At 36.7% G+C, this 22,115-nt stretch overlaps 4 protein-coding genes across 4 annotated transcripts; 3 read left to right on the forward strand and 1 right to left on the reverse strand.

The window, feature by feature from the left end:
- The first annotated feature begins 39 nt into the window (after positions 1 to 39).
- Positions 40 to 3,127, forward strand: LOC140793772 (peptide methionine sulfoxide reductase A3-like). The gene is made up of 2 exons (XM_073145459.1): positions 40 to 665; positions 2,684 to 3,127. Exons 1-2 carry the CDS (start codon positions 153 to 155, stop codon positions 2,933 to 2,935), a joined length of 765 nt encoding a protein of 254 aa, XP_073001560.1. The 5' UTR covers positions 40 to 152; the 3' UTR covers positions 2,936 to 3,127.
- A 2,450-nt stretch (positions 3,128 to 5,577) lies between these two features.
- Positions 5,578 to 10,948, forward strand: LOC140793401 (uncharacterized). The gene is made up of 9 exons (XM_073144866.1): positions 5,578 to 6,317; positions 7,303 to 7,412; positions 7,759 to 7,827; positions 8,277 to 8,392; positions 8,537 to 8,591; positions 9,292 to 9,412; positions 9,564 to 9,611; positions 10,289 to 10,383; positions 10,472 to 10,948. Exons 1-9 carry the CDS (start codon positions 6,233 to 6,235, stop codon positions 10,571 to 10,573), a joined length of 801 nt encoding a protein of 266 aa, XP_073000967.1. The 5' UTR covers positions 5,578 to 6,232; the 3' UTR covers positions 10,574 to 10,948.
- Positions 10,949 to 11,385: 437 nt separating this feature from the next.
- On the reverse strand, positions 11,386 to 13,378 carry LOC140793402 (nucleoside diphosphate kinase 1). Its single transcript, XM_073144867.1, has 4 exons — positions 13,208 to 13,378; positions 13,033 to 13,081; positions 12,674 to 12,905; positions 11,386 to 11,803 (listed from the first exon to the last, which is right to left on the reverse strand). Exons 1-4 carry the CDS (start codon positions 13,256 to 13,258, stop codon positions 11,686 to 11,688), a joined length of 450 nt encoding a protein of 149 aa, XP_073000968.1. The 5' UTR covers positions 13,259 to 13,378; the 3' UTR covers positions 11,386 to 11,685.
- Positions 13,379 to 15,864: 2,486 nt separating this feature from the next.
- LOC140794251 (GATA transcription factor 26) lies at positions 15,865 to 21,708 on the forward strand. Its single transcript, XM_073146192.1, has 8 exons — positions 15,865 to 16,382; positions 17,777 to 18,145; positions 18,590 to 19,013; positions 19,201 to 19,273; positions 19,440 to 19,543; positions 19,633 to 19,819; positions 19,935 to 20,037; positions 21,027 to 21,708. The coding sequence occupies exons 1-8, from the start codon at positions 16,343 to 16,345 to the stop codon at positions 21,425 to 21,427; spliced, it is 1,701 nt and encodes a 566-aa protein (XP_073002293.1). The 5' UTR covers positions 15,865 to 16,342; the 3' UTR covers positions 21,428 to 21,708.
- The last annotated feature ends 407 nt before the right edge of the window (positions 21,709 to 22,115 follow it).

Consider the following 22,115-nt stretch of genomic DNA (forward strand, 5'->3'; position numbering starts at 1 on the left):
CGATGACGTGTCCTTCTTTTCCTTCACATCACCATGCAAGCGAAATCCGTTCCCCAGTGTGTTATCCGCCTTTACCCCTCTCCAACTCCAAGTCTCCAACCAATAAGCAAACAAACCTTGTCGCTGACGCCACCTCCAATTCATTACCAACGATGCCCCTCATCTTAACCTCACCCCTTCCTCCGTCCATCCTTCTCTCCCTCTCTCGCCTTCCCGCAAAACCTCTAACCTTTCCTCAAAACTCCAGGAAACCTTTATCCCTCTCCTCCCTTTCCTCCTTTTCTTCTTCTCCGACCCGGATGAGTTGGTTAGGGAAACTAGGGTTAGGTTTCGGAAGCCGGGGAGGCATCTCGGCGGAGGCGTCGGCGGCGATAGCGCAGGGGTCCGACGTTGACTCGCCGGCGCCCGGGAATGAGTTCGCGCAGTTCGGGGCCGGATGCTTCTGGGGAGTCGAACTCGCTTTCCAGAGAGTTTCAGGGGTGACAAAGACCGAGGTGGGGTATAGCCAGGGGAATCTACATGAGCCCACCTATGAGGATGTTTGCACGGGGACGACAAACCACTCAGAGGTTGTTAGGGTGCAGTATGATCCGAGATTGTGCAAGTATGAGGACTTGCTTGATCTCTTCTGGGGCCGCCATGATCCTACTACCCTAAATCGCCAGGTGAACAAAAATAGAAAGATCTTTTCTTTTTTCTTATGCTGATGGTATGCTAACACGAAGAAAAATTACTTTTGGTGAAAATATGAGCGTGGTTAGGTGGACAACAAATAAATAGAATCCGTTAATCATGTTTTGGATGACTCGTGCATGTAGGGATGGTGTGTAGGGTGGAGGAAGTAGAATCTTTCCGAGTTGGATTTTGATGGAAAAATTTAAGGTATCTGGGAGAGGAAGGGGGATTTTGCACTAGCTGAGGTGATTGGGGTCGTTCCTGGAAAGTTGGATTTGGGGATTAATAGGGCTGAATTAGGTCAATAATATTGAATAAGTATGATTATGCTAAATCCTCTATATAACTCTATGTGGAACTTGATGATTGTTGAGGCATTACATGGCTTTGTTAGTGTCCATATCTGGGAGCTGTAATATAAAAAAAGTGTGCTTATTTGTCAAGAAATAAAAAAAAAGCTTGCATTGCTATAAAGTTAAACAATGAAATAAAAATTAAATGATGTTTTTTCAACAATCGTCAAGCTTTACTTTATTACTTTTCCATTGTCAGCTCTATCCAGGTAGATTGGTACGGTCTAATTGTGCCTATAGCAACATTCCTCTAAGAAAAATTGGGACGAGCATTGTTAGGGAACTTCTATGTCAGTTTATTTAGACTCTGAAGTGTGCCCTTGTATAATATTGGGCATTTTGCCATACCAAATTGCAGACATCCTTACTGAGCTGCATGTCAGGATAAGAAAAACCCAAATTTAAGAAACCAATTAGGGAGCTGTTGAAGTTTCAATTGCATTATTTGTACACTTTAGCATGACATCGAAGGCAATGAGCAGAGGGGATCTAGGATGTCTTAAAGAGAAGTGTGGTCATTTTAAACAAGGCTTTCCATCTAAAATCTTAATTAAGGTACTTGGATGGAGACTAATATGCTGATGTTCCCAGAACCAAATGAAAAGTTTTAGATATTTGAAATTCTTTGATGGATTTGCATTTCATCAATACTGAACAATCAAGCAAGAACAGTAAACTCCATCTTTGCCTATAGGTAGATAAAGGTTTTTGTAGTATGATAAAGGGTTTGATTATGTTTGGGAGAAGGTAGGAATGATTTAGATATGGTACAACGACTGAAGTGGAAATAGGCTCCACTGAGCCTTTTGCTGAAGTAAGGCCAGGGAATCAATAATTATGACATAGAAGCATCAGACTTGTTATTCAAGAGATTGTGAACTTGTATGTTGATCAACTGGATTGGGTTGGAATCATGCTTGGCCCGACCCAAGTTGTTCTGTCATGAATGTCCATGGGTCTCAAAAAGTAATACTTGAGCAGGAGAAGAAATTCTTAGGGAATAGTGAAGCGATGTCAGTCTACTGGGTTGATGGAAGTATGTGATGTGGAGGGTCTCTATGTTATGCGGTTGGTCTCAAAATGAATGACCTAATAGTTTTCCTTTCGCATGGGCCAGTTATGATATTAAATTTAATCTACAAGTGTTAATTGAAGTTATAATGTATTTAATTAATTTTATGATATATTCCAATTTTTACCTGTTGCGCAATTGCTTGGCATTTGTCATGTATTATTTAAACCAATGATGTTGAGAGCCATTACATTGGTTGTAATTGCTGTTTTATCAAACTAGGAAGTAATTGTTTGACGTCCTTCAAATAATAATGTTGTGGAGCTGTATTTGATAGCATGAACATACCATGGTTTGAAAAGTTTCAATTTTTTTAAAAAAAAATTGAGATATGGATAATTTCTGATGTTGATGATATTTGACAATTGAGTATTTCTTGACATGCAGTAGCATCTAGAGAGTGAAATGACTATTTAAATAATATAAGTGATGGAAATATTGGAACCCATGAGTTAATGAAAAGGAGTGTGAGAACTGAAAGTACTATCTGAAGAGGCTATCACACTGCATAATACATAGGCACAAGGCTGGTTTATTCGTTATCCATTAATAGCTGAACATCTGCTTTAATTTTTGAGTGTAGGGAAATGATGTGGGAACGCAGTATAGGTCAGGAATATACTTCTACACACCAGAGCAGGAGAAAGCTGCAATTGAATCACTGGAGAGGCACCAGAAAGCCTTGAACAGGAAGATCATGACAGAAATTCTTCCTGCAAAGAAGTTCTATAGGGCAGAGGAGTATCATCAACAGTATCTTGAGAAAGGTGGTCGTTTTGGGTTTAAACAGTCTGCGGCAAAAGGCTGCAATGACCCTATCCGTTGTTATGGCTAGAAACTATATGCATCGGTACAATTTGCAGTAGTATTATGTGTATATCCTCTGCATAGTCTCTAAATGTTGCTCGCGTTGGCTTATGTACCTTCGCTTCTAATACCTTAAGGATTGTGTTATGGAGATTTCTCTTATGTTAAATTGAATCAAGATCAAGCTACGTCATTAATGAGACGCCATATGATTAGTTAACTTGTTTCCTACAATTTGGTGGAACTTTGGGAGATTTAATAATGCTTGCTGCAGGCAGTCAGCTTTATTGCTATTTTTGTTTGAAATTGTGGAACATGGTTCTTTAATATGAGCCTTTCTATGCTGTCAATGGCCTCCTTTGGTAATTCCTTAAGCTATTGCACTCTGTTTGCAAAATAGTTGAAAAATAGTGCAGTTGAATTGTACATTTCCAATTCATGTTCTTAATGACATGTTGACGTGGTTAAATATGTTTTCACCATTAATTAGTTGCTTTATTTTAGTTGCATATATTAGTTTTGTTTGTGTGTGTGTGTGCATGCATCTCTTTTATGTTATATGAGGGAACAAATGGTATTAGAAGAATTGTTCCTGGGAGAATGGCATTAGAAAGAGTAATTCTTGTGGGGTAACTGTAAAAGTGTCTACAAATATCATATGGTTCATCTGAGATACTCAAGCATTGCTCTATCTAGAAAATCTGGAGTGGAGTGTGTTTGAAGACTTCTTTATTTATGTCTCCAAAGTCCATATGCTGAATAAAGTTTCTTCAATCTTAGGGCCAAAAAAGAGCCAGGTAGAAAAAGCAATCTTTGTAGAAAAGGTAATAAGGACTTATCCTTTCCCATCTTTATCTTGGCCATGTTGTCATTCTTTGGCTTTCAACTCCATCCTCACATTCCAACTTTAAAGGTAGCATGGTTCCCATAATCTCCATTCCCAACAGGTGATGGATCTCTAGGATGGCAAAGGGACTAATAATCCCCCATTCACATATTGCTCTCACAGGCGGCATCTAGTTGTGTACTCTTGGATTCTCAAAAAGATACCATTATTCAATTCATCCCCATAACTTACCATGGATTTTAGCCAAATCCCTCTCTTTTCCTTGGTTGTTGCTCCCTTCTGTTGTACTTTTTATTGGATCCTTGAAGCATTTGCATGTGTGAGCTAATACTTTAATAACATCATAAACAAGTATACATTTGGCCTTCATCCAGATTAGAATCCTTTTTTTTTTTTTTAATTTTTTTTTAAAATCTTGTGTTCAATGTATGAGCTCGTTTCTTTTATTCTCGGAAAGCGATCTATCAATCACCTTTTACTTTCTAAATTTACTTCTATGCACTACTTGGATCCAAAGCAACCATTCATCTATGCTACTGATGTGGGGATTGAACAAGTGAGTAAATAAATAATTTGGTACCACTTCTTTCCAAGATCATAGAATCATTTAACTTGCTATCTTATTCGATGTATAATTCTTAAACCCGAATGATCTTTTCTTATTTAAAAGTCCCACCCATGACCATGTGGCCGTTTCACCGTAATGGCATCCCTTGTCCCTTTCCGAGCCGGATCGCACCCAAAGTGGAACCCAAAAAGGGAACGGCGAGCGAGACCCACGGTTGGTTACTACTGTTCCACCACCCCACCCACCCACCCAAGAGCTTGCAGCACCTCTGTGACTTTGAAACTTTTTGGGCCCCACCTGAGATTGTCCATCAGGACCTTCCATTCCGGCGAAAGTAACTTTTCCCCTCCATTATGTCCTCCGACACGACAACACGGAAAGTTGGGTCCGGTCTGATAAAGATCGGGTGCAACTGATTCGACTGCCATGGCCATCATGGGGGGGTACCACGCCTTAGTGGGATGACCCATGCATCATGCATGACATGCATCCCTTTTCTTTTCATATTTTTATTATAAATATGTTTTAATATATATATATATTGTATTATGGTGGTATTATAATTTCACAATATATGCTAATATATTATTAGAGACTATAAATTGAAGATTATGTGGAATAATTCAATTTATTCTGCTCTATCAAACGGGCGCATATATGCGATACTTTTTACAAGATTTTGTTAGGCATTTGCACTAAAATAGTTTTAAATTTTAGTAATAATAAAATTAAACTCTTATATGCATACTCGTATAAGAGCCTAATTTTAGTATATATATATATATATATATTTGGTGCAAATGCCGAACCTTTGTTAGTCTAGGAGGGATGTCAAAAAGGTACTAAAGGAGTTGGTAGCATTATTTCAATATTAAAAATTAAAAAAAGAGGAGACATTTGCAAATCTGTTACTTATAGCATGACATAAATGCAAAATAAATCATCAGCATGAAAGTTTTTTTAAGTATTGCAACTAGTTACTACCTTTTAGTTGAATTCCGTTGAGGTACAAAGTTTGAACTAATGGCTTTTTTGCATTTTTAATCGTATAATACATTATATATTTTTTAACCCGAAAGTATAGTATATAATATAATATCCACTTGACCGGTTGACCGATTCGATGACTGACGTGTTCAATTAATAAGAAAAAAGCGGGCTCATAATAAAAATTTCGCCGTTTTCTTTGTTGACGGTAATTCTCATTTTACCCCTCGTGTTTCTGTTTAAATACTTAATTCCCATAATTAGCAACAATAAATGATATATTTATAAATAGATATATAAGAATCGAAATCAAATAACTCCGCCATAACAAGAATGGGAGAGTAGGGGGGAGAGAGAGAGAGAGCTAAATCTGGTAAAGGAAAAAGAGAAGCCGTGGCTAAAAAGAGAAAAGGAAGTGATAGGAGAACTCCAACCGCCTCCGCCTCTCTCTTTCCTCCCTCCATCCATCTCCCTCTCGATCTCGGAAACAAACCCTAGCCTTCTCCGACCAAACCCTAACCCCTCCTCGTCTCTCTCTCTCCCTTGCTGCCCCTTCGTCTCCTTCTCCGGGTCGGACGCGAGCGGCGGCCTCTTCCCTCGCCCCTCGATCCGTTCCTGCCGGATTTGGCGCGCGCCCGCCCTCTTCGTTGGAGAGAACAGCTGGAGTGGTTTTATCCTCTCGTACGTTATCTGAAGAAGTTTATGGGTTCCATGCCTGTTTCTGTTGTGCTGGTGGAGAAGAAGCCCTAGGGTCGGATCTTAACCTTTTACCTTCGTCGATTTGTGGAGGAAGGGGATTCTCGGTTCTTGGTGTGGATGGGGTTCTCTTCCTCCAGATGATGGTTCTTGGAGCTGGCAATTTGAAATGGGGCATTTCTTGGTAGGTTAGAGGAGTTGTGGTGGAAGTGCGGGGTAGAGGGGAGATGGATGAGAATGGAGGGTCATTTGTGGCTGTGAGGAGGATCTCGCAAGGGACGGAGCGGGGCACCGGATGCCACTCTTCTCCAGGTACGTGGTGAATTCTTTTCCATTGCGGGATCTGAAGGTTCTTTATATATATATAGATTTATGCGTTACAGGCACTTGCATTGCCTGACTTCTTGATTTGGCATAGATTAATCGCAGATTTAGTGTTGTGTTATCTGCAAGTTTTGATTAGTGATGATTTGTTTCCTTTTCTTCGTGAAAGTTCTCGTGTTTGAATTCTTTTTTCTTTTACTCATTTTCGTCTATTTTTCCTATATTTTTACCTCTGTTGGAAGGTCCTAAGTGGTCATTGCTAGTAAGTAGCTATTGTCACAATCGAACTCAATGGTTCATAAAAAAGAGAGGTTTTGTATTCAGAAAGTTGGTTCTGCATAAAGTTCTTATGTATAAGGTTATTTTTGAAAAATAGATAGAGTGAAGATCACAAAAGGTATGTGAGAAATGGAGGGAGAATGGTGCTGACTCTGAGAATTGGGTAAATTGACATGGTGGATTGATGGAATTCATAATCATTTCAAAAAGTACGATGTTGATTATATGAAGTTGATAAATGCTCAGGCCTACTAGTATTTAGGCATTGTTGGGACTGTACTTGTTTAGCCTTGGAGTATCTCAAAATAGATCAGCGAACATCCAAGTAAATACTCGAGGCAAGGAGGATGTGATATGTCATGTTGGAAAAAGTATAGATCTAGGTTGTGAGAGTTGGTTGGTCTGACAACAATTCCGACCTCTCATGACTTGATAATCTGTATAACCAGCAATAAGGTTGAAATATTGTCAGATTTATGTTTCATTTATTGTTTGAACTGAGTTTCCTTATGAATATGCGTAGGTTTTTTTAAAAAAATAGAATTGGCTTGTCAAGGTTATTTACAAGGACCATAATTTAAATCTTAAATAATGATGCGTCGACATTCTTCTAGCTTAGTTGTTCAATATCAAATATATTTTGAAATTGTTGAGCAATGAGAAACTCATATTTACCAGGTTTTCTTTTGTATAGTGGAAGTTGTCACAGGATCAACAGCATGGCTTGGAAGAGGTCTTTCATGTGTTTGTGCTCAAAGAAGAGAAAGTGACGCGCGTTTATCATTTGACCTGACACCTTCTCAGGTACTCTTATGCTGATAGTATTTATTTCCTGAATATGTTGAGTAATAGAGCTAAAAGAATGGGTTTTTCCTTTATTCTCTGCTATCTAATTGTTGGGAGTTTTCCAACAAATTTTCGTCTTGTGTTATTGTTGCAGCGAATAATGCAACGAGTAGTTGATTCCCTATTTGATATTTTGTTATTCGTGATTCCTTTGTGACTCTTACCCATTTTACTGCACAGCAGTATTTAGTTCCTTTCTTAGTTTTAATCAAATAAACAATGGTTATCATTATTAAAGTTGGTAAATTACTTTTATTATAAAAAAAATTAGTTGTAATTTCTTTTTATATATACTGTTATCCAGGAGGAATGCTTACAGAGGTTAAAAAGTCGCATAGAAGTTGCTTATGATAGTTCAAGAAAAGAACATCAGGTACTTAATTCAGTCTTGAAGCTTTGTCAGTTTCTAGATTCTAACTGATGTTTTCTGTGATAAAAAATATGGTAGTATTACTTGATATAAGCTACTGAAGTATGTTTATACTTTTATACTCACTAACAAATTACTTAAAGTTTTTGGAATAATGTTGCTTTTTCCACTTTGGTTATGGATCTTTTTGTGTTTAAGCTATTGAGCTATTACGTTGATAACATGATGCTGTATTTATTTCGACCTAGGAGTATTCGTACCCAAGTTACTATGAACCTAATCAAGGTTGAAGTTGTGCTTCTAAGCTATGCTTGCCTCGAGCTTGTGCAGACCTGCCTTAAAATAATAAACAAGTCATGATAAGCAAATAAGCCCAAATACTAAAACATGGTACAGATTTAGCATGGCTCGTATTTTTTCACTTTCCTTATGTGAATTACTGTTATTATTAGGAAGCTTTAAAGGCTCTTTGGTATGCTTCATTTCCTGGAATTGAGCTTCTTGGATTGATATCTGAACAATGGAAGGAAATGGGATGGCAAGGCAAAGACCCGTCAACTGATTTCAGGTCTTAGTATTTCTTTTACATATATGTTGAGCTTCCTTTATGATGGAAGGAAATGGAGTTGAGCTTCTATGTGTTGTCCTTGTTGAATCAGACTCATCCACTCTACTATGAAATTTAAAATTGGTATTTGGTCTTTTATTGCAGAGGCGGTGGCTTCATATCCTTGGAAAATTTATTATTCTTTTCCAAGAACTATCCTGTAAGTGGCTGCTCTTTTTTTTTTTAGTTGAAGCTGAGATGCAGAACCACATTTCCTTGTGACAACCAGTCTAAGCTATTTTTTTAACTATGACAACTATATATCTTTAGAGAAGTTACCGATTAACTTATCAAGATATTTTTTTTTTTTCACAGCACTGTAGCTTGGCTTTTAAGAAATTCAGATTGAAGAATATGACTAGGTCTATTTGATAGACGATAATATTTGGATCTCTCTTTGATTTGTTATATTTATTCGTTTGTCGAGATTCTAGTACAGTGCTGCTGACTGTAGAGGAATCGGTACATCAGAGAACCTCTTGGTCCCATTAGCTCGAATCCTTATCGAACAGTGTCATATTTCAAAATATTTGTGCTTGTGCTAAAGTAGGGAATTTTGACCTAGTTAAAAAGAAACTTCTAGTTGTAGCCATAGACTTGTATCTATCAGTATCAGAGGGCAAAGGGCCGTCATGCAGGATTATGCTTTACATAGTTCTCTAGAGTCAGATTGGTTTTAGATCATGTGAAACATGATTATAACTTGTAAACTTGTTGGCACAGAGCTGTTTAACTTCAGTCAGGAAAAGCAATTGGTGAACCTTCTTTTTGATGAAAACTGTGTTCTTATCATGTTATGTCACTGTTTCTTCCTGATTGCCTTTTCTTCTTCACTCTTATCCTTAAAGCTCTTCATGCAGAAATCTTTCCAAGATCTTCTTCGCAAGCAGGAGGGTAATCGAGCCATGTGGGAGTATCCATTTGCTGTAGCTGGTGTAAATATAACTTTCATGCTTATACAGATGCTCGATCTTCAAGCTGGTTTGTACTTTATTCAAAATTAAATCCTTCTTTCTGTCATGCAGATAAAAATTTTACTTGATATTTTTCATAGGCTTTCTGAAGTTCCCTCACTTTTTCAGTTTCTTCCGTTACTGTGCTTTTCTAATGGGTTGCCTTTTCTGAACCACAGACAAACCTAGGACTCTGATGGGAGCAATTTTCTTAAAGCTACTCGCAGGTACCTCAAAAGATTTTAGTTCTGGATTGGTTTCTTTCCTCAGTAGACTTCATGAATTCTTCCATAAGCTTGATAGGAACCTAAAAGAAGTATTGCCCCTAGGTTGTTTATCAACTAGTATGAGGAGTTGAACTGTAAGTAAACTAATTAAATCCATTATGGTTGCACTCCCGTTAACACATTTCCCCAAAATATGTCACATTTCCTGCCGATGTATGGTTTGCTTACCCCCAAATATATCACATTTACTGCTTATGTATAGTTTGCCTATCTTTCATTTCTATGTTACCCCCTCCTAAGTGTGTTTGGAAAATGCTGACTAAATTAAAGATTTCTAAATCAGCAATTTATATATAAATTTTAAATCTTTGAAAAATTGCGAGTTCGAGGCAAACATTTCTATATAAATTGCTCTTGTAAAATATTTCATATAGAAATTTCTTCCCAAAATTTGGCAAATTATTTGGAGGATTTAAAAATTTTATCTAAGTCAGCTGGATAAGTTTAGAAGCCAGCGGTTTACAACCACATATAATCTCATATATAAGTTTTAAATTGTACTGGGGTCGTAAAAGAAATTTTTGGGAGAGCCAATTTGGTCAAAAACTCATCACCTTGTCTTTCTGTAAGGGCTGCAAATTCTGTCACTGAAACGAATGTTTGTGATTGTATGTCAGAAAATGATCGAGCCTTTGATATATTATACTGCGTAACTTTCAAGCTGATGGATCAGCAATGGCTTGCTATGCATGCTTCGTACATGGACTTCAATGTAAGTTGTTATGTTCTTTTAGCTCTGCTTTACATTATCCTGCTGCTCATCTTAATTTTGCAATTTTTTAATTCTTTTGTTCGTGCAGTCAGTGATGAAATCAACACGCAGGCAGCTGGAACGAGAGCTATTGCTAGAAGATATTCAACATATAGAGGACATGCCCTCCTATAGTCTCCTCACACGTTAGGGACCAATTTGCTTGAGTTGTACGATAAAATCACCTTGCTGATCCTTGTGCACTGCACAGCCCACGATGGTCCTCTTTTCGGTGTTTTTCCAGTGTGGTGGGCTTTGTTTGGTATTTTATTTCAAGTTGAAAATGATTCGGTGTTTGAGTTTTACGTCAGCCCCAGGGTTTTAACAGAAGAAATAAAAATAAAAAAAAGAAGACAAAATATAAGTCGAGGTTTTGATTTCTACCTGACGTGTGGGAGGTGTGATGATTTGAGCCCGATGAAGGGGAAGAGAGGTTGTTCTGATTCCGACGGTGTTATCAAGACAAGTGTACTTTGTTAGGTTCCTCATCTTTTTATGAAAAGTGATATTATGTTTTGCCTATTAATTTCATCCATTTTCATAGTTTCATATATATATATATATATATATATAGCCTAAACATAAAGATGAGAAAGCTAAGCTAGTGCAATGGTGGCTGCGAGTTCGTGGATGCCAAGTATGTCATAACACCCCAGTACTCACTAGTCATTCATTATGCTCTTCGTATGATTGCATAATTTTCCGATGACATGCAATGATTTTCTTAGAACATCTTATAAACATTAAGATTTTGAAGGCATTGTGTATGGATTTGATTAAAGTAACTCAATAACATAGTCTAGACAACCTAGTATAAATAAGGTACAAATGGCATATATATAAACAAAAGTTACAAAACGTACCAAGATAACTAATGAAATGGCTATAAAATAATCATCATCCAAACCAAGGCGTTGCATAGGCCCAGATGATGCTAAAGTGCAGAATCTGACATGCAAGGACTAACCAATCAATTAAGCATATCAATATACCACTCTAGCGTGATTCTGTACTGCTTTACAAAAATCCAGCTGCATGCCAGAAGAGTATCCAAAGTGCAACAGAATCATTAGACATGCATGCACCATACCACATGGCAAACATGGAACTCCAAGAAATATAACAAGGTTCAACAAATATTGGCCTTAAATTCAAATCAGCAGAACTCAAGACATGTAAAGGTAACCAAGTTCAAAGCAGACACCGAATTCACTAGCACTTTCAAAATTAAATAGGAAACAAATAAAGGATCACAGCTTAAGCTTAAGCCTCATAAATCCACGGGTGGAGATTGCTCTGCCATTCTGCAATGCCTTCGGGGAACCACAAGGCAATCTCCTTCCTTGCGCTCTCAACTGAGTCACTGCCATGAATGACATTTCTGCACATGAATGAAATATTCCATGTCAAAATTTTATGATAGTACATCACTAAAGAATAGCAAACCTAATGACAGCACAGCATTTTGCATATGGCAAAACGCAAAACAACACCGGAAGAATGTTTTGCAGAATTACTTCAGGTAATACTGAGGCCCAAGAATGTCAACAAAAAGATCAATTAAACTGCCAATCTGCACCATAAAAGTAGTACTAGTTGATCCCAGTCAATTTTGAACATACAAATCAATCTTTTAGAAACCATTCATATGGTATCTTCCTTCAACTTACTAGGTCAAGGGACGCCAAAGTGAGCTAAGATAGCATAATTGACAGGATCTGATATAGATAATGTCTAAACTGGCCATCGCAAGAAATATACAGTACCGGGTATGTCCTACAGAACTAATAGAATAGCAAGATTCAAAACAAAAATGACTAGAGTTGACAATATGGAATTCAGGAACCATAAGAAAAGAGGAGCTGCACTTAGAAATTAAATTACATCAAAATAAACTAGATAATGAATTCCCTACAAAGCATAAATTGAAAAATTATCGAGAACTTGTACTGCTTAAATATTACACAGACTTCATCTAGCAGAGAATAGCTTCTATGAAAATTTTATGCCCTTTAACTCATACCTGTATGCTATGAAAACATGCTTAATCATTCACACTTTCAAACTATTCATCTTTTTCATTAAATCATTACCCATGTGACAAGAATTACAGAGCAATTCACATATCAAATCACCAATATCAATTATATCTACTCAAACAAATTCATAGATCATTTATTCAGCTAGCATTTACCGAATAAGAAAAGATGAATCAAACCAAAATGGAGAAGAAAAGTAAAAATACAATCACCTGCCAACTTCGACGGCAAAATCGCCTCGGATGGTCCCGGGGGCAGCGTCGGAGGGCTTAGTGGCCCCAATAACCTTGCGGCCAGTGAGGACCACATCTTTCCCTTCCCACACCATGGCCACCACAGGGCCCGAGATGATGTAATCCACAAGCCCAGGGAAGAAGGGCTTCGAAGCAAGGTCAGCATAGTGCTTCTCAGCAAAGGATTTCTCAACACTCATAAGCTTCATACCTAAATTAAGCGAATACGAGAACAAAAAGAAAATAATTGATCTTTTTCACTCTATAGAATCAAAATACTATATAAAATGCCCACAAAATGGGGGAAAAATAACACAAATGGATGCGATTCTTTCTACCTTTCAAGTAGAAACCCTTCTTCTCAAATCTGCCAATAACCTCACCAACCTGATTTCACGATATAGATAAGAAAATGGTAAACCCTAGAACACAACCAAATCCGTCGAAAAGAAGAAAAAAAGAGAAAAAATAGAAGAGGAAATCTAAGTAATTGAGAGAGGAAAGAGAGAATACCAGGCCCCTTTGGACGCCATCGGGCTTGATCATGATGAAGGTCTGCTCCATTGCTGATCGGTATCTGCTTCGTCTTCTCCTCTCCCGAAACCCTAACGGTAGACGGGACGAGAGGAGAGGGGGTTATAATTTATACGTAGAGCAAAACCTAATGTCAAGTAGACACGTAGCAAATGGATTATTCTATAACATTTCCTTTTATTTAAGATAATTAATTATACTAAGCCACTGTGTATTTATTTTCCATTTCCATATTCACTCCCTCATTTATCTGGGTAATTTAACTCTCCAAATTGTATTAAAGAATATATTAAATGATTATTTTATCCTTAACTCATATAATTATATATTAATTTTTAACAAAAAAAATCTAATGAGTAACTAAACCAAAGAAATTTTTTGAAAGCTTTGTATAGTTAAAAGGAGTTGGTGTGTCACAAATAAATAAATAAATAAATAAGATAATTTCTTATGGTTTAGTTGTAATTTTTTCTTTTCATTTGGTCATTGATCTCGGCTTATAATAATAACTAAGAAGGGAGGATGATTTGCATGTACAGCATTTTCCTGCAATAAATAGAAATAATTCAACATCTTGAGCAATGAACTTGTTATGTATTATTATGTACATGACAGAGTATCATTAATGAAACCAATTATAGATGTTTGGCTTCAAAATATATATGCTAAACTCTATATTAACCCCTTTTTTTTTTATCAAGTTAAAAAAAAAATTTCACCTTCAATTATTATTATTATTATTATTTTAAGCTTATAGGGTATTCATAAGTTAAATATATATTTAAAGAAGTAAAAAAAGAATAGAGTAATTTACTGAATTAGACCTCTTCTAAACTTATTTACTCAAATGGTTAGCTTTTTAAATTTATCACTTAAAAAGGTCTATATTTTATATGTTTGTATAGGGGTGGCAATCGAATATTATTTGATTATTAAACACATTGTGTTTGGTAAACACAAACATGATTTAATTATTAAACATATTACGTTCGGTAAACTTGAATATAACTCGATTATTAAGCATATACGAACATAATTTGATCATTAAACACGTTGCATTTAATAAATACGAATATGACTCCATTATTAATCAGCTTGGATTAAACCTCCAAGAACGTGGGGAGTAGAGAAAGATGGCAGAGGGTGAGGGTAAGTGAGAGAGAGAGGCAGAGGACGCGTGCAGCAGTTGGGAACAAGGGAGTTAAAAAGCTGAGGGAGGAGGAGGATGAGGATGAGAAGGTTACTCTCATAAATCTCTCTTTTAGAGGGAGAGAAATAAATAAATCTCTCATAAGAATAAAAATGGTTATTTTTTGAAGGTAAAAGATGAAAGGTTATGAAGAACGCAATGAAAGAAATTAGTGGGTTTATGATCATAAAGTCAGCCGAAGCACCCACCCATCACCGCCATGACAAACATGCGGAGGGAGTGGCTCCAAATTTTATTTCTTTTACTTTTCATAAAAAGAAATTTATTTCTTTCTTGATTCTGTTGAGGAATGTTAGGTGGGCTTAGTGGTGAAGAGAAGCACAAATGAAAGATAAGTAGAGAGATTTTTTTGGAGGTCGAGGATAAGATTTGTAGCAAATTGGTGTCACTAAACTCAATTATAAGAACTTATTTGTGAATTTATCTCTAAATTTTGATATATTTTTTTTTATCGAAAATATTTGTGAGAAGGTTCTTTATATATATAATGCAAGAAAACTTTGTCAACAAGTCTATTTATCATGTTAATATATTGAGATTGTGTTTGGATGATTAGAGATACTATATGTATATATATATATAGAGAGAGAGAGAGAGTAATTTTGTAATTTAAATGTTTGTAACACGGAGTATCGATTTAACTAGGGCACCATTAAAATTTTACTTTCGGCGATTATACAATTAATGGAACCAAAATTGATATATATTTTTTGGACAAAATTAATGAGCAAGTTCTGAAATCCCAGTCACACCTTTGTTCTTTTTCCTGGGATGATGTTGGGTTGGTGGCTCCACCATTCCTTTTCATCACATTTCTTATTACTTTGAACAACTCTGAATGTCATCAGCATACACACACACACATATATATATATATATATATGAAAAAAAAATGAGGAAATAAAACTTAGGATCAATAGGATATATATAGGTAATATTCTGGCCCCCTCTCTCACTCTCTCATCTCTTTCCTCCACTAGCACCACATGAAAGGCTACATACAGTCAACATGCACAGTAGAGCTTTGATGTCCAAATAAATTAGCCTAAGAATAACGCTCTATTGAGTACTTTCTGGCTATCCTAAATTATTAGTATTTATTAAGAAAATAAAAAATTAAATGCAAGACAAATGGGATAGATTTAGAGTAAGAATTTAGTGTGTGATATTAATTCGTGCCTGTTCGAAAGAAAATCTATAAGATTAAAGCTTAAATTTCAATTCGATATGCTATTAGTAAAAAGAATAGTAAAAAAATAGAAAAAAAAGGAAATATGAATATTTAAAATTCAAATGGAGTGTCAACACGGTGATAGTCAGAGAGAGAGAGAGAGAAAGAGAGAGAGCAAAATAAAAAAGAAAAGAAAAAGGAAGGAAGAAAAGCCATTCTCCACCTATTCATTCACCTCTCCTCTCCTTTCCTTTTACCTGACCATTAAATTGATTCCTCCAATGGTCTTCTCCCTTCCATTGGATTGTACAGATTCCCACCTACAAACCCATCTGACCCTGTAAATTTCTTGGGTGCATTCCTCCATTCTCTTCCTACATCTCTTTCCTCTTTTCCTGCCCACCCCTCTCTCTCTCTCTCTCTCTCTCTCTCTCTCCCCCTCTTCTCTCTTCTCTCTTTTGGGTCTGGACTGGATAGAAGAGAGAAGAAGAAAAATAACAACAACACCCACTAAGCGTTTGTTTTGAGTTCATGTGTTCTGCTTCTTGAAACCCACTTTGGGTTTTTTAGGAGGAGTCTTTCCAGGCCCCTTGGTTTTGAGTTGAAGGGATATAGAGATATATAAAACTGCTGCTAAATTTGATAATTTTTGTGTGCTTTAAAGGAGACTGCTTTTTATATACTAATTTTCCCTTGGGACTAAGAAGAGGAGAAGAGAGGAAGGGGTGTTGACATGGGAAAGCATGGACCTTGCCATCATTGTGGAGTTACAAGTGAGCTCTTATTGATGTTTTTGATGGGTAGTTTTGTTCTATAATGAAAATTTTCTGGAGATTTTGGATCTTTCTTGTGCTTCTTCTTTGAATTGGTTCTGCCCTTAATGGGTTCAATTTCTTAGAATTAATCATTTATTCCAGGAGAAGGCTCCCGTGTGCCTGATTTCTCCTGTTATTTCTTACAAACTGAATGCATTTGGGGACGGAGTTGTTTGGTTTTATCTGTCGTGAAAGAATTGGAAACTATGGTTTCTTAATTTCTAAGTTATCATTTGGTAGGCATGCTTTCCTCGGTTTGTTATTCTCTGTGGTTGGTGTCAATAAGCAACAAGTCTCTCCTTCATATGATATGTGCTCTCAAAAATTGTGTTTTAATCCTTTCTCCAAATTCTAAATTGCTTCCTTGATGTATATTAGCAGCAGTAAGCTCCAGTGATTTCTTCCCACTTGGAAGGAATACAAATATGATAATTTTGTAACAAATTGTTGTGAAATGCAAGAATTTGTTACTTCGTTGGATTCATTCTTCGTATGATATATTTTTCGCACACACAATTACTTAGCACTGCGAATGCTATTTGATAAATTGCTCTCAGCTGAAAGTTAGGAGACTCACTCCGCTTCTCAGGTGTTAAACTTTTGCAGTGCTAGTCACACATTTTCTTTGCTTTCCACTTATAGTGATTCTAGAGTTTGTCTTCCATATTCTGGTCCAATCCAATAGAATGCACTTAAAACAAATGTTTACTTCTTGAATTTCTGATAACACATACTAGGTTAACTCTATGGTGTGGCTTAATTTAGTCATGCTTGTAAACTAACTGCTTGTTCATCAGCCATTCTTTATAGGCCTTTGGCTCTTAGCCATTTTCTACTCTCCTTAAAAAACTTTTAAAACTTGCCTCACATTTTTAGCATCAGGATTTTTTGCATGCAAACAAGTATCATATAGCCACATCTGAAGGACATAATTTTGGAAAAGAATGAACGAACAAAGAAGCTTCATGGAATCTGGCTTCAACAAGTTAATGATGTGGGGATCATGTTATTGATACACACAGTGCAATTTTGAATTTAGAATATCACTTGATGTTGTCATTTCCATTGGACTCTGTGAGAATTTATAGCACAACGCTGTTTGCTGCTAGCAGATCATTATCTCAAATTCAATGTCTTGAAATGAAATAACATAGTTTAGTTCTACATGTTCATACATGGGCAACAGACAGAATATACTTCTACTGGCTTTTCAGCTGTACAATAATATGCTTGCATTCTATATTTGGAACACAGAAATGTATTGTTAAGATTGCGCTCCCTCAATGTCAGTAAATTGCTTGCATAAAGTTTTTCCCTACTCATCTGTTGCTGAAAGGTAAATGATGCAACAGGTACTCCACTTTGGCGAAATGGGCCGCCAGAAAAGCCAGTGTTGTGCAATGCATGTGGTTCTAGGTGGAGAACAAAGGGTTCATTGACAAACTACACTCCACTTCATGCTCGTGAACCTATTGATTCTGAAGAATTAAAAGAAGTTACTAGAGTGAAAAGTTTTTCTTTCAAGCCCAAGGAGCAGAAGTTGCCCAAGAAAAAGCAGACTAACAGTATACTGGTAAGACAGCGTGAAATGCCATACTGTGATCAGAACTTCCGAAAGATTGTTGAGGGGGATACAAGCAACCGATCTAGTTCTTGCTCAGCAGTATCATATTCAGAGAGTTGTGCACATTTTGGCACCACTGATGCAAGTGATATGACAGGTAATAATTCTTCTAATCTTCGTGTGCTTTAGAAGAACTTTTTACACTTTCCTATTAGAATTTATTATTGGGCAGTGGACACCAATAAATTTCAAGAACATAGAGATACTTATCAATGTTCTCTAGAAGGGGCACAAGAATTTGTTGGAGCAAAAGTTGCACTAAGTAATTAATTTTCCTTCTTTCTGATTGTCCTAGAATTAAGGTATCTTGTGAATTAGCACTTCTAGCTGCAGAACCACTTCTTAGGGCCTTAGGGAAAATGTTTTTTAGATACTTTTTATATTATTTCATGCAAATATTTCGGAGATCTCTTTTGAACATCTAGTCAGTAGTCAGTCTCAACAGTCATTTTGTTGTTGCATTTTATACCAACTTTTCATTAAATTTTTACCGGGCATCAAATAAGTTCTTGTATTGAAATTCCCACATTTCATTTTACAGGTTCAGCACAATCAAATGCCTGGGATTCACTAGTGCCATCCAAGAAGAGGACATGTGTCACTCGTCCAAAGCCTTCTTCTGTTGAAAAGCTCACTAAGGATCTATACTCCATAATGCACGAGCAACAATCATCTTATCTTTCAGGATCCTCGGAAGAGGACCTACTTTATCAAGAGGGAACACCAATGGGTTCTTTTGAGATAGGCTATGGAAGTGTACTAATTAGACATCCAAATTCAAAATATATAGAGGAGGAATCAGAAGCAAGCTCAATTTCTGGAAATTATAATAAATCATACATTACTAATGAAGCATATTCAGGGTCAGCAACAAATAGCAACAGAAAAGAAACAAGTTTCTCAAATGCTGGTGCAGAAAAACTTAAGAAGCCTACTACACAAGTGATTCAAGAAAATGGAAAGAGGTGCTCTTTTACTTCACTGTTTAAATAGATAAGCAGACAGCATGTCTGGAGTAAATTCTTCCTTGCCGGCGACTTCTTTTCCCCGACTGTGACTACACAATCTAGGGATTACTGTCTTTCGTGTGTCTTTATTGATCAAATTCTTGATTACTATGTACGGCTAAGTTTCTCTCTCTTTCCACTGCAGGGATAAACTTATTCGTGAAAATCTACAAATCATGCAAGACAAAGGTTCACCTTTGACATCAATAGATTTAAAAGTAAGTATTGAATCTTTTCTTAACATCCATTGGGGTCAGGCTTTACCATTACTTTCTGTCCAATAAGATGTTCTCAGGAAATATTTACCTTGCCTTATCTTTAAAACTTACTTGTTTATCATGTAACTTCACCATGGAGCTCAATTGATAGCTCTTTGTCCTTTAGGACGTCGGTAACTTTGACAGCTTCATGAAGTATTTGACGGTTGAGGAACAACAACAATTGTTAAAGTATCTTCCTTCTACTGATACCCTGAAACCTCCTGAAAGGTTTGTAATACCACATCCTCTTGTTTTCTTATTGTTCTAGTAAAAGAAATTCCTCTAATACCAGCAATTATGTATTTTTCTGTTTCCAGCCTTAGAAGCATGTTTAGCGCTTCCCAATTTGTAGAGACTCTGTCCTACTTCCAGAATTTGCTTCGAGAAGGGATTTTCGGTCTCTCCTTTTCTGGAGCAAATGCTGAAGAATGTAGAACTTTAAAGAGGCTTCTACTAGTTAATTTAACAAAGTCCAAGTGGGTGGAATGCTATAAGCAGTTGAAGGTATGTTGCAATTGATCTAATATGCCTTTGGTCTGTCTTTTCATCTCTTTGAGGCTTTCTATATGGTCTAAAACTAAAATATATCTCGGTTGATATTTTGCTTCTATTTCCCTAGGACAAAAACTACAAAAGGACAAGAGGAAAGGAAATGGTAATTCACCAAAATCCTGAGGTATCCCTTAAGAGACCTCACGATGGACAAATTCACAGCTATGCAGGTTTGATTCCTCCCTCTCTTTATCGAGTCTCAAGAAATGGACTATCTTGTCTCTTTATTCGCTTTGGTTATCGTTTTCTCATAAACGTCCTACTTATATGAGTTAATTTACTAGCAAGTCGATGCACTTCAGCTGTTGGAAAAACACAAGTTAGTAACTGTATTTGGTCTAGTTAAGATATTTGGAACTCATCATTGAGAGTGATACAAAAGGAATTTTTTTTTCTTAAAGATGGCTTGAATGTCCAAGTAAGACCACATAGTGCGCTCCCAAACCACAAGGAGGTCTGATGGCTTAAGCTTGAGGGGCTTATAATTTTTGTGCAGAAGTACCAAAATGGATGGACATAAGGATGAATATATATAGTTCCTAGATACTTCCTAGTGGGGGACAATGGTCTTGGTAGTCAAACATAGGATTATTCTCAAGGGGAGAGAATTTCTTTGATGAAATGCCAAGATTGTAATGATGATGAAGACAGTTATTTAACTGCAATTTTAGTCGAATTAATGCCTAAGTTTCTCACATTGGTTGATGTCATTATCATAAAATGTATGCTATAATCATTCCATTGTACCTTCTTCCTGTGATAATTTAGGCATATGCTCATTTAGGTAATTCCTAAGAAAAAGTACAAGAGAGGTTCACTAAATCTTAAACTTAATATTGTACTGCATGTACTACTTCTTTGTTGGGGAGCAGTCATATGGTTTCCTTGGCTTCCCTTGTTTCTATACTTGTGTAGACAGTAGACAGTAGATGATGATAGATGATACTCCTGGTGGGAAATGGTTGAACAATTTAGATCCAAAATTAGATACTGCATCTCCTTATTTTACACTAACAATCTGTGTTGACGAACTGTTCAAATGTTTAGCTGAGCATTATTTCTGCTTGCTGAAGACTCAAACTCTTGCTTTATGAACTTGTGAATACACCTAATAAAATTGTAGCCAACTAGCTGATTCATTGTCTTTTGTGTACTTCAGAGTCGAAAGATACCATTAGAAGCCCTAAAAGAATCTGTAAATCTGGAGGCATGAACCTTCCTTTGAAAAACTCCTTCCAAGTGAATCCTAGTGATGCAGCCTGTGAATTCATCGCCGACAATGATGGCTTTATTGATAATGAAGAAGAGGCATGCTTCAGTCCAAGGAGCATTTTTGCATCTCCCACCGATCGGTCATCCATGTTGGTCCCTCTACAATATATGGACGACAGTTCTGATCATACCTTGCTGCTAGATGTTCGTTGTAGTACATCGTTCCCAGAGGCAGAACTTCTTTATGATCCTTTGAAACTGAAATCCGTGACAAATAGCTCCAATGGAGTTGCTAAAGGCGAGGGGAGTCTCTCCAACTACCAATCCTCTAGTTCCAGTAGCAAATAGCCATGACAGTGTCTTCTAGACTAGCTATGCACATCGCGCGGTTTCAGCGATGGAAATGCTATGGTTTGTCAGTCCCCTATCTTCTAGTTTCATATAATCCCGATGCTGTCGAATTTTAAGCTAACTGCTGACATTTGCTTTTAAACTAGCTTGGGCTGGTTTCCTTCTTGTATAGCCTTGCAAGATTTGTGATATAGCTCAGATTGAAATCCTCTTTAATTGCGGAGGGATGGAGTTGCGAAGTTTGTATTATGTGAAATAAGAACATAAGTTTTCCATTACCATGCATTGTGATCTGAAGCTGTTTGATCTGGACAAAACTTTCTATCACCAAAGCAGGGCCCCCTAAGTTGACTTTGATGATCTAAATTCATTTTCATTACCATCATCGATCGCCTTTACTCCTATAATTAAACCGGTAACTCTTTCTTTTACATGAGATCCAAGAAAACTAAATACAGAATTGACTTGTTATTTATGACAAATACCAAGTCCGTCAGTCAGTCTTCATTCCATTCCATGACCTGGCAAACACCGTGGACAATCTTGAGTCGAAGGAAGATAAGAAACGAAAACCTAAAACCAAGGGCTTGACATTGAAAAGTATAACCAATATCGTTGGCCCTATTTGGTACGCCGTCAGTTGGAAACTAGACATCACCTGGTGAAGGTCATATCTTTGTTTTGG

Source organism: Typha latifolia, chromosome 8 (genome assembly GCF_019914945.1).
Source record: "Typha latifolia isolate L0001 chromosome 8, TyphaL0001v2, whole genome shotgun sequence".
NCBI lineage: Eukaryota > Viridiplantae > Streptophyta > Magnoliopsida > Poales > Typhaceae > Typha > Typha latifolia.

Bases quoted from the DNA above. Each gene is read 5' to 3' on its own strand.
- LOC140793402 (XM_073144867.1), bottom strand. From the start codon at position 13,258: ATGGAGCAGACCTTCATCATGATCAAGCCCGATGGCGTCCAAAGGGGC. The intron at 13,082-13,207 runs GTATTCTCTCTT...TCGTGAAATCAG, and splicing joins ATGGCGTCCAAAGGGGCCTG to GTTGGTGAGGTTATTGGCAG. The intron at 12,906-13,032 runs GTAGAAAGAATC...CGCTTAATTTAG, and splicing joins GAAGGGTTTCTACTTGAAAG to GTATGAAGCTTATGAGTGTT.
- LOC140793401 (XM_073144866.1), top strand. From the start codon at position 6,233: ATGGATGAGAATGGAGGGTCATTTGTGGCTGTGAGGAGGATCTCGCAA. The intron at 8,592-9,291 runs GTAAGTGGCTGC...CTCTTCATGCAG, and splicing joins TCTTTTCCAAGAACTATCCT to AAATCTTTCCAAGATCTTCT. The intron at 9,612-10,288 runs GTACCTCAAAAG...ATTGTATGTCAG, and splicing joins TTTCTTAAAGCTACTCGCAG to AAAATGATCGAGCCTTTGAT.
- LOC140794251 (XM_073146192.1), top strand. From the start codon at position 16,343: ATGGGAAAGCATGGACCTTGCCATCATTGTGGAGTTACAA. The intron at 16,383-17,776 runs GTGAGCTCTTAT...ATGATGCAACAG, and splicing joins CCATCATTGTGGAGTTACAA to GTACTCCACTTTGGCGAAAT. The intron at 19,544-19,632 runs GTTTGTAATACC...TTCTGTTTCCAG, and splicing joins ACCCTGAAACCTCCTGAAAG to CCTTAGAAGCATGTTTAGCG.
- LOC140793772 (XM_073145459.1), top strand. From the start codon at position 153: ATGCCCCTCATCTTAACCTCACCCCTTCCTCCGTCCATCCTTCTCTCC. The intron at 666-2,683 runs GTGAACAAAAAT...TTTTGAGTGTAG, and splicing joins CTACTACCCTAAATCGCCAG to GGAAATGATGTGGGAACGCA.